Here is a 12,029-nt window from a genome sequence, read left to right as displayed (position 1 = left end):
AAGGAGTGATCAGCGGGGTCAGAGGCTTCTGGTGTGTCAAGTAAGATGAGAAATGAGAAGTTACCACTGGGTTTAGTGACACATTGGACATTGTGATTATGATAACAGCAATGCAGAGGCTGGTGGACCTGGGGTGGGACCTATGGACATTACAGACCCTCCTATACTCTTAAGTCAGACAGCGTGTACGTTCGTGCCCTGCACCCAAGACATGTGCTCTAAATGCTGGGGTGTCCGGTGGGCTAAGTGGTGGGGATCCAGTGATGGCACGGTGGATGAGGTCCATCTTAGAGTGTCCACCCAAGCCTCTGGAGGAAGGGCAGGCGCCCTGTGGGGCGGTCCATTCCCACCATCTCTCTAGACCCTCTTCTCCTCTCAACAGATGAACCAACCTCCCCCAAGAAGCCCAAGAGTGTCCCGGAGCTCGAGCACGGGGATGTGGCTGGCGGAGTCGCCTCCCCCCTGCCCTCTGAGTGGACGTCAGTGAGGATCAGCCCCGGGGAGGAAGTGGTTGGGCAGGACGTGCTGGCTGTGCGTGTCCTGGTCACCAGTGACGACAGCAGGTACGTTCCTGCTGCTGCAGGACGGGGGCAGGATGGGTTGGGCAAGGGGACAGCATTCGGGAACTGGTCTTACCCCCACTCACTTGCAGTGTGACCTCTCTGTGCCTTCATTTCCCCATCTGTAAGATGGGATAATCCGTAGGGAGTTGTCAGGATCGAAGAATTAACATGTCAAGGGTGTAGAACAACCCAAAGAAGCTTAAGTAACAAAGGCAAATATGTTGGATCTATAGCCATCCACGGAGAGGCCCGTATGTGGAACTCTTGGCTGCTGGGGGCCTCAGCCTACATCCATAGATTCATGTCCACATATCAAGATTTCAAGGTTGGGCTCCAACTGGTACTAACATTACATTAGGGCTAATCGATGAACTGGCCCGGGGTGCTGTTGTGAGTGACAGGCTTGGGCAGGCTGATGGACAGATGGCCCACCAAAGCTCACAGATGGACAAGGGGCAGTGCCCTCACACAAAGAAGCATGCTGGACATAGAGAGGAAGAGAGAGAGAAAGAGAGGGAGAAATATATATATTCATGAAAATGTCACTAGCCAATAGGTTCTGTGCTTCCCCACCCCAGGACTGTGCTGAGCTGTCCCCACTACCTAGGACACCCCGCTTCCACTCCCACACCACCTGAATTCCTGATGGCTATTTCAGACCCAGGTTAAATATCCCCCCACGCATTCTTTTCTGTAGTCTTTTCCATTCCCTCATCTACTCCCAAGGGAAGCAAGCAGTATTTAAATGCCTGACGTTTTAGGCCCAAGTCCTAATGATGAGCTCATTCTACCCCAGAGAGCTCAGGAGTCCTGCTCGGGGACGGTGAGGATGAGAGGACCAGCCTTCACATGAATACTTCATTGTACATCTCTGGGCCTCTTTCACCTGCTCTGATCTGAACTTGCCTGCATTCGCGTGCTAGGGCTGCCATGAAGGACCACAGACGGGTGGCTTAAACAGCAGAGATTTATTTTCTCACGGTTCTAGAAGTTCAAGATCAAGGTGTCAGCAGGGTTGGTTCCTTCTGAGGACCATGAGGGAAGATTCTGTTCCAGGCCCCTCTCCTCAGCTTGTAGATGGTGGTCTTCTCGTTTATGTGGCATTTTCCTCGTACGTATGCCTGTGTCTAAATTTCCTTGTAAGGAAAATTGTAAGGACACCAGTCAGATTGGATTAGGGCCCACCCTAATGACCTCGTTTTAATCTAATTACCTCTTTAAAGACCCTGTTTCTCAAAGCAGTCACATTCTGAGGTACTAGGCGTTAGGACTTCATGTGAATTTGGGGGGCGGGGCATGGGTCAGCCCATAACAAAGCCAGAGACTGGGTGCCAGGCATAGAGGTAACTAACCCGTGGCCCTTGCCCTAGAACCCCTTTGCCTGCTGGAGGGCAGCGACGGGCAGGGCACAGTGCGACCGGGATGGCAGGCTTTCTTGCTCACCTGCTCTTTCCTTCCTCCTCCCAGCTCGGACGAAGAGGTAGACCGTGGTGGCAGTGAGGCCTCCAGTGCAGAGCCCTGGGACGAAAGACCCTGGCGACAGGGACCCCGACCCTCACCCCTCCTGAAGCCCCTCGCCCAGCACAGCTCCCTGAGGGAGGCCCTGCCCAGGGCAGTCTCTCCACGTGGCCTCGAGGAGCCTGAAGCTGTGCGTGGTGAGCAGAGGGCCTGCCTGGGCGGGACAGACAGACGGGCTTGCGTGATCCTGGGACATGGGGGTGGAAGGGGGCAGGGGGGACAGGGACCCCCATGGACGGTTTTTCCTCATGGAGGACCACGTGACAGTAGGCCTGGCCCTCAGGCTCAGAGGCAGTGGAGCTGAGACCTTTGGGGGCCGGGGTACAAGTGGGGGTGAGGGGACTGGACCCAGGCCCAGCCTCCCTCTCCATGGGCAGCTTTGGAATCTCAAGTGGGAAGGCGGCGGAGGGGCCTGGCTGGCTATGTGTCACAGGCAGAGATAAGGGGGCCCCAGCACCCTCTTTCCTGGAGCAGCGTCCTCTGAATATCTGTGAGGGGCCCTCTGGCATTCCATAGCCCGTGAGGGAAAAGGAGGTGGGCTCAGCTGCTGTTGGACCACACACCTCTCTGAGCAGCACAGTTTCTCTGGTGCCACCAGGGGGCAGCACAGGGCCACTACCAGTGCTTGGTGACTTGTGGAATGCGCAGTAACAAATGCCGTATCACTGAGTGCCTGTATTGGCCAGGGCTTTCCCTGTACACGGCCCCATTTCATCCTCAGGATGACCATGTGAGGTAAGTAGCATGAAGCCCATTTTACAGGTGTTCAAATGGACTGAGTGTTTTCCCAAGGACTCACACAGCTTAGTAAGTGGTGTGGCCCAGTGCTGGATGCTGCACACCCAAAGAAGCCATTGTCTTTAGCATTCCGGCTTGTTTTAATAAAGGGCCTTGAACTGAATGTTTTGATTTAGTCAAGGGCAACTAGTGACCTGTGGGTGGGAAGAAACAGGCTAATAGCAGCTTGCCATCATCAGGACCAATGGCCTTAGCTGCCCGGGAAAGCCGCAGCTCTACTTGTCCTGCGCTTCCCTCTGGTGGCCGAGAGCAGAACTGCCACATGAACCTAGAAATGTTCTTACAGTGATGGTTTCACAGGAAGACCAGGGCTGGGGCCAGAATCCTGTAAACTCTGGATTTACCCTCTCATGTGAGCTGTTTTTAAAAAGAACAAATTGCCATTAAAACACATTTGCTAAGTACCATTTGTGGTGCTGTCCAGAGAGGCTTAGCACAGGCAGTGGACAGAGTCTTGGGTACTGCTGGCCTCTCCGTCACCCTGGGCTCCAGCCACCTCATTTATAGATATGAAGACTGCCCACCTTTCATCCCTTCCCTCCATTTCTCCTTTCTCCTCAACTGTCAGAGGATTTTAGGCAACTTACAAGAAAGACATAAAACAAAATTGTGTGTCTATATATATGAAAGATAAAGCCTAAAGATATATACATGAAAGGGAAAACCAGTTTAGGAGGTATAGACCTCAGAGAGGCAGACCATGATCCTAAACGGTTGCTCTAGTGGAATCATAAATTTGATTCTGAGTTTTCTGGCAGCTAGAGTTCAAATGGAAACAGACAATTACTTCTGACTGTTCACAAGGAAAAAAAATACATTGGTTTGCAGCAGGTCTCAGAGCCGGTACCACTTTTCCTAATGCTTCACCCTATGGAAATCTTCCAGCTCATGTCAAATAGATGATATTGAGAGGTGTGTTTGGTCGTGTCTTGAACAATGGGGTCTGCAGAAAATGCAGCAATAGTTTTCCCAAGGCTGTTTGGTGCAGCATCCTTTGCTGGCAGGTGAGAGCATGACAGCAAAACATGACTCAGCTAGAGAACTTCTCCCAGGAGGATGGGGTTAGGTGGCGAGATCACGGCCGTGAGGCTAAAGCATTTTGTTTCACAGTCCAGTTTAATTCCAGAATAAGAAACTTAATAGACAGAGAAGTGAATAGACCTCACGACTTTCAAGCAATCTTCTGTTGGTTTTGTCTTTATCCATCATGATTTCCATCACTGCCAAGCAGACCACATTGTAAGGCTACAATCGCTGGCATAGTCTAAGCTCTGTGTTTCGTGTTGCTGGTTGTGGTGAGTCCATCACTTTACCGGATAGTGTAGGGTTGACATCATGTTGTGGGTGTCACGGAGCTTTGTTAATCACTATTTTCACCTGGATAAATGACTCGGAGGTTAGCCGAGGGCATGCCGAAAAAGACCAGGATGTTGCTTTAAAAAGATTCCTGGTCTGTACATCGTGCTCATAACAGCATTTTTCACAATTGCCGAAAGGAGAAATGACCCAAATGTCCATCAGCAGGTGAATGGATAAACAAATTGTGCTATATCCACACAATGGAATGTTATTCAGCATTAAAAAGGAATGAAGTTGTGACACATGCTACAACATGGATGAAACTTGAAGTTACTATGCTAAGTGAACTGTGAACTAAGCCAGGACAAGTATTGTATGATCCCACTTCTATGAGGCACCGAGAATAGTCAAAGTCACAGAGGCAGAAAGTATAGAAAAGTGATAACCAGGGGCTGGGGGAAGAGGGTGGATGGGGATTATTGTTTAATGGGGACAGAGTTTCAGTGGGGTGAAGAAGTTCCGGAGATGGATGGAATTAATGTTTGCACAACAACGTGAATGTACTTAATGCCATTCAACCCTATACTTAAAGGTGGTTACAATGGTGATTTTTATATTATATATGTTTTACCACCTTTGAAAAGACTCTGAGACTGCCACAGCTCATCAAGGAACGTATCCCCTCCTCAAAGTTCTTTAGCATAGAGCATGCCCACCATGATGGTTTAAAACAGAAACTGAGCCCTGTGTAATAGAGGCCATAGAAAATGCTCAGTAATGCTCCCCTAAAACACCTAGTTTAGTGGTTCTTAAAAATCCTGCTTAAGAGGCAGATTCCTAGGTTCCCTCCTTCAGAGATTCAGATGCCTTGGGTCTAGAGTGGGGACCAGTATCTGCGTTTATGGAAGCACCCCAGATGCCTCCAGGCAGGAGGGCCACGTCCTGCGCTTTGGGAATCGCAGAAGAGCAGCTTCCTAGAGGCCTGCTTGGATGCATTAGTTATAAAATGCACACCTAAACAACTAAACGAATTGATCTAGTGCACTGGGTTCTTGGACATAAACCAGTTACAGTTAGGAGGGAATCTGCCCTTAAATTATTCTGGTTTAGAAAAATCGGTATTTATCCATTTTTTTTCTGGCAATAATTTGATAACAGGATGGTCCAATGGCCTATGGAGGACATTTATTGTTAATAAAATGATGTCATCAGCACCCTGTGTCACAATACTTACCCTCTTACTCCTTTTGCAGAGAGTCATACACTAAGATCTCCAAAAGTACTCCCTTAAAACAAATATAAACACATTAAATAAATATACTATAAACTAAAAAGAAGGGAACAGCCCTGCTTTACTCTGCTCAAAATTACCGGATCAAATCATGACTACCCATTCTATTCCTGTTGTGGTAAAAATGTGTGCATGGACGCCCTGTAAACACCAGTGATGGAAAACCTCTCATGAATTTTAACCATTTCTAATAAATCCCATTCCACAAAGTTAAGAGCCAAGGAGAAGCAGTAAGAGCTTCTGGCACTCTTCTGTGTTTCTTGAGTAATTTCTCCATGAGGTGATGAAGAGGTTAACTCTGGTCTGCAGGAATCAGCCGTGCTTGTTCCTTATGTAAAACATCCATGACTTGCACTTGGCAGGGGGAAGTGGCCCTATGTTGTACATAGACTGTTCATGCTGCAGTGGGGAGACAGGGAGATGGCACCCTCACCTATCCACATAGGCTCCTCCCCCTCAAACCCGTGGGCTTGATTATGACAGCAGACCTGTGGGATGGGGAACCGCCAGACCAGACACAGCAGGAGCAAAGCTCTCCAAATTGATAAGGGAGGGGAGCCAAGGAGCTCAGGAGCTGAAAGACCTCCTGCTGAGGAAAGGAAGCCCCCAGGTCGGGTGGACGCCTGTGCTCCACAGCCTGGCTGGTAAGAGTTGACAGCAGCTCTGAGCCCTGGCGGGGAGTGGAATCTAGGACTTCCTGCAGACAGAGGGCGGGCAGGGCCAGCTGTGTTCAAAGCTTCCCCACCCACTCTCCACGCCCACATCAGTCCTGCGGGCTTCCTTTCCTTCCACACCTCCTGGTCCCACGTGTGGGAGCCATTCAGGTGTGCCTTGCCCCGTCTTTCTCTCCGGCCGTGATGGAACCACCACGGAGACCTGGAGCCTGAGGCCAAATCTGAGGGCCCAGTGTGGGAGCGGGGTACATTTACACCCCACTCGTAGGTCCCAAATGGCTAAGACCCATTTCTTCTGCCTGTGATGTTAATTTTGCTCAGCTGATTCTCAAGGCCCAGCTGGGCAAAGGGTCTTCATAACGCAGCCCACAGCATCCTGCAAATGTGTTTCCATCGGAAGCAGGCCAAGAGGAGGGGTTGTGGCCATGGAGTGTCCAGGAGTTCAGTTAAAACTTGTTCCCAAAGGGTTTTGGGGGCTCTGGGGGTGAGGTAGAGAGAGAGAGGAGCTTTCTGCAGCTTCCAGGCTTCGATGAGAGCAGCTCTGGTTCATCTATGACACATTTGGGGCATTGATGTGAGACTTCAGCTCCAAAGAGCTGCTCTGCTTAAAATGAACGTGTCGTATATGCTTGTGTATATACGGACAAATGTATATACATGTATGCATATAAACATGTATGCACACATGCTTATTAACAATGGGTGAGTTAGAATGATGGCTCATAATTTGAGATATTTTCTGAAAGAGGGCAGTACCTGGCCCATAGCAGGGTCTCAAAACAATTTGATGAGTGAATGAATGAAAAGTTGGAAGTGTGTGTCATAGGGACAGGATGGTTCGGTCTGAGGAAAGGAAGGGACTCAGTCAATTATGACCATTAGTCTACTAACTTTTGGTAACTGGGCCATAAGAAAAAAAAGAGTTTAACAGACTCTTCCTCCCTCCCCATCTTCTCTCCCTCTTTCTTTTTCCCACCACAGTTCTGCAGAGGGCCAACAGCTTCCAGTTTCCAACTCCCAGCAAATACCAGAGCGGGAGAAGAAAATTCCAGTCGAGTGAGTCATGAGCTCCCTGGGGGGTGGGAGGGGGCAGGAGCTGTCTGATTAATTCCCAGGGGCAGCTGTTCTCACTCCTCACATGTCCTCTCTGAACTGGCCTCCTGGATGTGAGGGGCAAGGAAAGAAATGTACTGTTGGACTATTTCCACTGCTCACTAGAGGAAGCACTTTCCAAGGGATTTGCTACTTTTTCTTCTGCCTCCCCAGCTCCCCACTCTGGAGTCTCAGGGCCTTAGAACTCTACAACTGCACTTGAAAGGGACCTTAGCAGCCATCCGCTCCAATCTTCTTGAAACGCAGATGAGGAAACTGAGACCTGAGGGCTCTATACATTTTGATTCAGTACACTGGAGTTGGGCTGGGGGCATCAGCTTGACTTCGTGCAGTAGTGGGCAAAGCAATGAAGGAATCCGAAGACACACACACATTGCACACACGCACATACACAAACGCACAAATACACACCGCGCTGCTCCTTTTTCTGAGCAGGTTATGGTCCCGCATCCCAGGGAAGAGCAGGTGGGTGAGGACCAGGGCCCGCGGCGGGTGCCAAGGCAGTGGACTCCCACTAGGGGGCGCAGTGACCGCGTGCCCGGTTGCGCAGCGTCCCAGGGCCAGCATGTTCCTGGCGCTGCCCCAGTTACAAAGCAGAGATTCCATCTCTCCAATCCTGAGAGGGGGCAGGGGCTCTTCATATGATCCCAAGTCCATCGCTGCCTTCCACCTCCTCCTGCCCCCATGCTCCCTCTCCGGACCTTGCTGTAGGAGGGGTAGACCCAGGAAAACCTGGGGTTAGATGAAGGCTTCTTAAAAGAAACACTGGAGATGGAATAGCGTGCTAATTTAGTTGACTCCTGCCTGCTGAGTCAACGCTGACTCCTGGCCAGTGAGTCATTCTCTGCAACCCGTAGACCTGTGGCCCTTTTCACTCGGGCCAGGCTGGGACAATGGGCACTTCTGGAACAGGACCAGGGCACACCTGAGTCGGCCACTTCACCTGGGAACAACCTAAAATGACTCTTGAACCATTGTGTGATCCCAGGCAGCGAAGGCGAGGGGAAGGAGGGAATCACCGTTTACCGAAGGCCTGGGGCAGGCCTTTCCAACGCACTCCGCACCTCAGCCCCTCCCCAGTCATGGGAATTCTGCTTCTGTGGATGGGTCCATTTGGATGCAGATTCCATCCAGTTCTTCCAGCCGACTTCACTGAGTGCCACCAGTGCAAGGGGCCCAGCCCTGCCCTCAAGAAGTTCCTGATCTGGAGTGAGAGCAGGGAGTCTGGCGGGGGACCCTCACAGCAGGGTGTGGGCACTGGAGGAGGCACAGGAGAGAGGGGGCTGCTAACCAGCGGCGTGGTTTCTCAGCTGTGTCTTTAGTTACCCCAGGAGTATCAGGCGTGGGTTCTCAAGTGCATGTAAAAGCTGGTATGAGGGCAGGCCTTGAGTTTGAATCATTTCTATGGGCTTAGTGCCTAGCATGAGCCTGGTGCAGAAGGGGCACCCAGTCCTTGCTTGCAGAACGAATGAATAAGTGGATGAATGAATGAATGAATGAATGAACGAACAAATGAATGAACAAACTAAAGAACCAGGGACCAAGCTGGCTGAACTGAGTTGAACTCAGTGCAGGAACAAATAGAGAACGTGGGTTAGGCCTGAGCAGGCTGCAGCCCCTAGAGGGTGTTCCAAGACTTTGGGAGGATTTGAGTATTGCCTAAGCTCCAAGTTCTGGGGAGCTGCACCCTGGAATCCCAGTCTTTGTGAAAACCCTCAGAGCCGTCTTTTTGATCATCTTCATTTTGCCCAAAAGGAAACCCACTGGGCAAGGCTGGTCCTGTGGGAGGGAGCAGAGCTTGGGGCACACCAACTCCTCCATTCCTTCAGTGCCCTGTTAAGGCTGGCTCTGGCCCCAGCCCCAGGCAAGAGGATGGAGGGAGCTGCGTGCCTGCCCTTATCGCCCTCACCCAGCTGACCATACTCACCAGAATGACCTCTAGGATCAAGGGAAAGGCCTCCATTGCCAGAGGGCCCAGAGAAGAGGCAGCTGACCCAGGAGGGATATGGGAGGAGCTGTAATCCAGACCCTGATCTGTTCATCGACCTCCTTTGCACAATGGGACTGGAAGGGCCAGTGGCACCCAGGACTGAGGCTCCTGCAGAGGGCAGGGCAGACCTGGCTGGACCATGCTGAGGTTTCAAGCAAAACAAGAAAGGGTGAGAAGGACCTGAGTTGGTCAGTGAGAACCAAGCCTGTGGGCCGTGAGTTAGAGGAATCCTGGCCAGGGTGGATGTGCAGCACCTCCTACCCCCCGGAACAGGTCAGCCGTTTAGCAGTGCCTTTATTGGACACCACTCATGTGCACGGGAGGAAGGGAAGGGGATGGAATGAATATTTAGCTAGCATGTGGCATTTACTTTGTGCTTTGCACTGGGCACCTCTTTTTATTCCATTTTATTTCTTTAGCTTCCGCATGAAACAGCACTAGGGTTCCCATTTTTCAGATGAAACTGAGGGGTTACGTAACTCACTGTGTCAGGTGGCTGGTGTGGGTGTGACAGGGGTGGGGTCCCAAGCTCCCCTTTACCATCCTCTGAGGGAAGCCAAAGGCCTCAGGTGGGTGAAATTTCCCATCACCTGTCAGCTGGGCTCCGGCCTCCCCTTCCATTCCTAGGCACTGCCCACCTCCCAGGCAGTGGCTTGAATGGCAGGTGTTTTGCTTCCCCCACCTCCTCAAGGCCCCTGCCCCCAATTTCTATCCTGAAGACAGTCTTGAGGCTCACGTGTGGAGAGAGATCCCACTTGCTGGGTGGGGTTGGGGATTAGACACAGGAGAGGGGGGCAGCTCCCAGGTCATGACCTTGAGAACCCCAAGGCTTTCCTATCAGCTTGGCTCCCAAGGTGTCCTGGCTCTGTGTCGCAGGGTTCCCGGATCGCTCCTCGGGGGAACAAAAAGGCAGTCTGTGGAGCTGAGGGGACTTTGGGACAAGTTCAGGAGTTTGATTCAGGAGGTGGCAGAGAGAGGAGAATGAGGGGGCCAGGAAGAGGAGGAGAAGGAATTCAGCAGGAATTTGGCAAGCTGAGGACAGGAAGCAAGGCAACAACTGGCTCACAACTTTTCCCTTTTTAGGCTCGAACCATCTAATTGGGGGCTGAGAAGGGGGTTCGGGTGAGAGGCAGGCCGGCCAGCCGCCCCCACCCCCCCACCCAGCGTCAGCTCCTGGCAGCCAGTAGCCTTTGTCCCCAGCAGCTCCTTCCTGCCGCCCTCAGATCTGTTCCCCCAAGTTACCTTTTCCCCTGGAGCGCTTCCCTTGGGGAGCTTGCCGATGGTGTGTGTGGCCAGCTTTTCAGAGCCCGGGCCTGGGACGCAAGCTCTAACGTGCTTGCATTTGTAAGAGGAAAGCAGGACGGAGTACTGACAACCCCCTGTGTGGCTCCGCTGTGCACACGGGTCTGGAAGGAACGCCTCTTGGAGTGAGGCCTGGGTTTAGCCTGGCCTGGGTGGGTCCCAGAGGAGGAACCTCTCAGCCAAAGCTTTGGGGAAACTGAGGCCAGGGGATTGTGTTTAGAGACAAGCTGAAATCTGAAGGCTGGACACCCTGGAGGGAAAGGGAAGTGGGTCAGCTGAGCCGCCAGAAGCAGGAAGTCTGACAGGAGTGGGTCGTTAGAGACAGTGGTCCTGGGAAGTCTCTGCGGAACAGCCTTTATGTGCCAGGAAGGCTAACAGGAGAGCTGGCTGGGCTGAAGGGTCAGACAGTGAGTGGGCAAATCCGGAAGCGAGGATGGTGTCTCCTGAATCCCTTTGAGGACCTATTATTGAAACGGTCCAAGAGGGAAACAAAATGCTCGGGAGTTTAGATGAAGGTTACTAGGGGGGCCTGTGTGCGCACGTGTGTGTGTGCACTCATGAGAGAGGGAATGAGATTAATCTTATAGGCGACATCTGTCGGAATTCTGCTGTAACTAGACTAATTGGGTTCAGCTCCCACAGTTCAGGATGAGGCTCGTCCTCGGCCCTGGCCACACTCCTTTTTCCCGTCGAGAAGGACAGCACATGCACTGGCTCTCATTTGTTCCCTGACCCACAGGAGCTTGGCACGAACCCCACTCCATATGCTTCAAATGAGTTGACACTCATTATAACCTCCCTCCCCTGTGTTCTCTTAAAATCTCAAACTAACCATCTCGTCTGAGAGCCCCGTGATACACATGCGGGAGGAAGAGCCCGTTTCCTGGGCGGTGACTGCCTCTCCTGTCTGTGCCCATGGCGCATGGTCCAGCGTGCATCTTACGGGAAGAGGCCTCAGGTGGTTGATCGACTAAGTGATTTAATGCAGCCCCAGCTCCCCACCACGATGGCTCTAGGGCAAACCTTAGAGGTAGATGTCCGTTTCCCAGAAACAGCCTGGAGACCCCTGTTCTCACTCTCGGGGACATTCTCACGTGTGTGTGAGACACAGTGGTTCTTGGACTTTTCGTCCTGGGACCTACTTCCCCTGCAGGAGCCTGTTCAACACTCCTATGCCTGTTCTTCCAAGTCCCAAGCAGTGGGCTCCGGGGCCTCTGAATCCGTCTCTGGCATCTTCCTCCTTCTGACTCTATAGAGAGGAGCTTCACTGAAAACCTCCTCTTTTCCTGGTAAAATAAGGAAGCTACAAGTCTGTAATGGAGAGCGTGTTCTGTCCTTGGTAGATATGACACCAGTGAACAACAAAAGACCTATGGCGCCTCCAAAGGAAGCTTCTCCTTCCCCTTCGCCTTCGCCTTCTCTGCCGTCTTCTTCTTCAGCTGGCGTCCCGCACGCTCTGGATAGCTTGTCCCCGCCTCAGG

The 12,029-nt window shown here is 51.9% G+C and overlaps 1 protein-coding gene across 1 annotated transcript in view; it reads left to right on the top strand.

Moving 5' to 3' along the window:
- MICAL2 (microtubule associated monooxygenase, calponin and LIM domain containing 2) overlaps window positions 1-12,029 on the top strand; it is a 219,157-nt gene that overhangs the window by 150,164 nt on the left and 56,964 nt on the right. Inside the window, exons 27-30 of the mRNA XM_060159652.1 lie at window positions 383-563; window positions 2,031-2,218; window positions 7,125-7,199; window positions 11,892-12,028. Coding sequence (XP_060015635.1) covers window positions 383-563; window positions 2,031-2,218; window positions 7,125-7,199; window positions 11,892-12,028 — 581 coding nt within the window. The remainder of the gene's footprint in view (window positions 1-382; window positions 564-2,030; window positions 2,219-7,124; window positions 7,200-11,891; window position 12,029) is intronic.

Source organism: Lagenorhynchus albirostris, chromosome 9 (assembly GCF_949774975.1).
Source record: "Lagenorhynchus albirostris chromosome 9, mLagAlb1.1, whole genome shotgun sequence".
Lineage (NCBI taxonomy): Eukaryota > Metazoa > Chordata > Mammalia > Artiodactyla > Delphinidae > Lagenorhynchus > Lagenorhynchus albirostris.
This window is presented reverse-complemented; position numbering and strand designations above follow the sequence as displayed.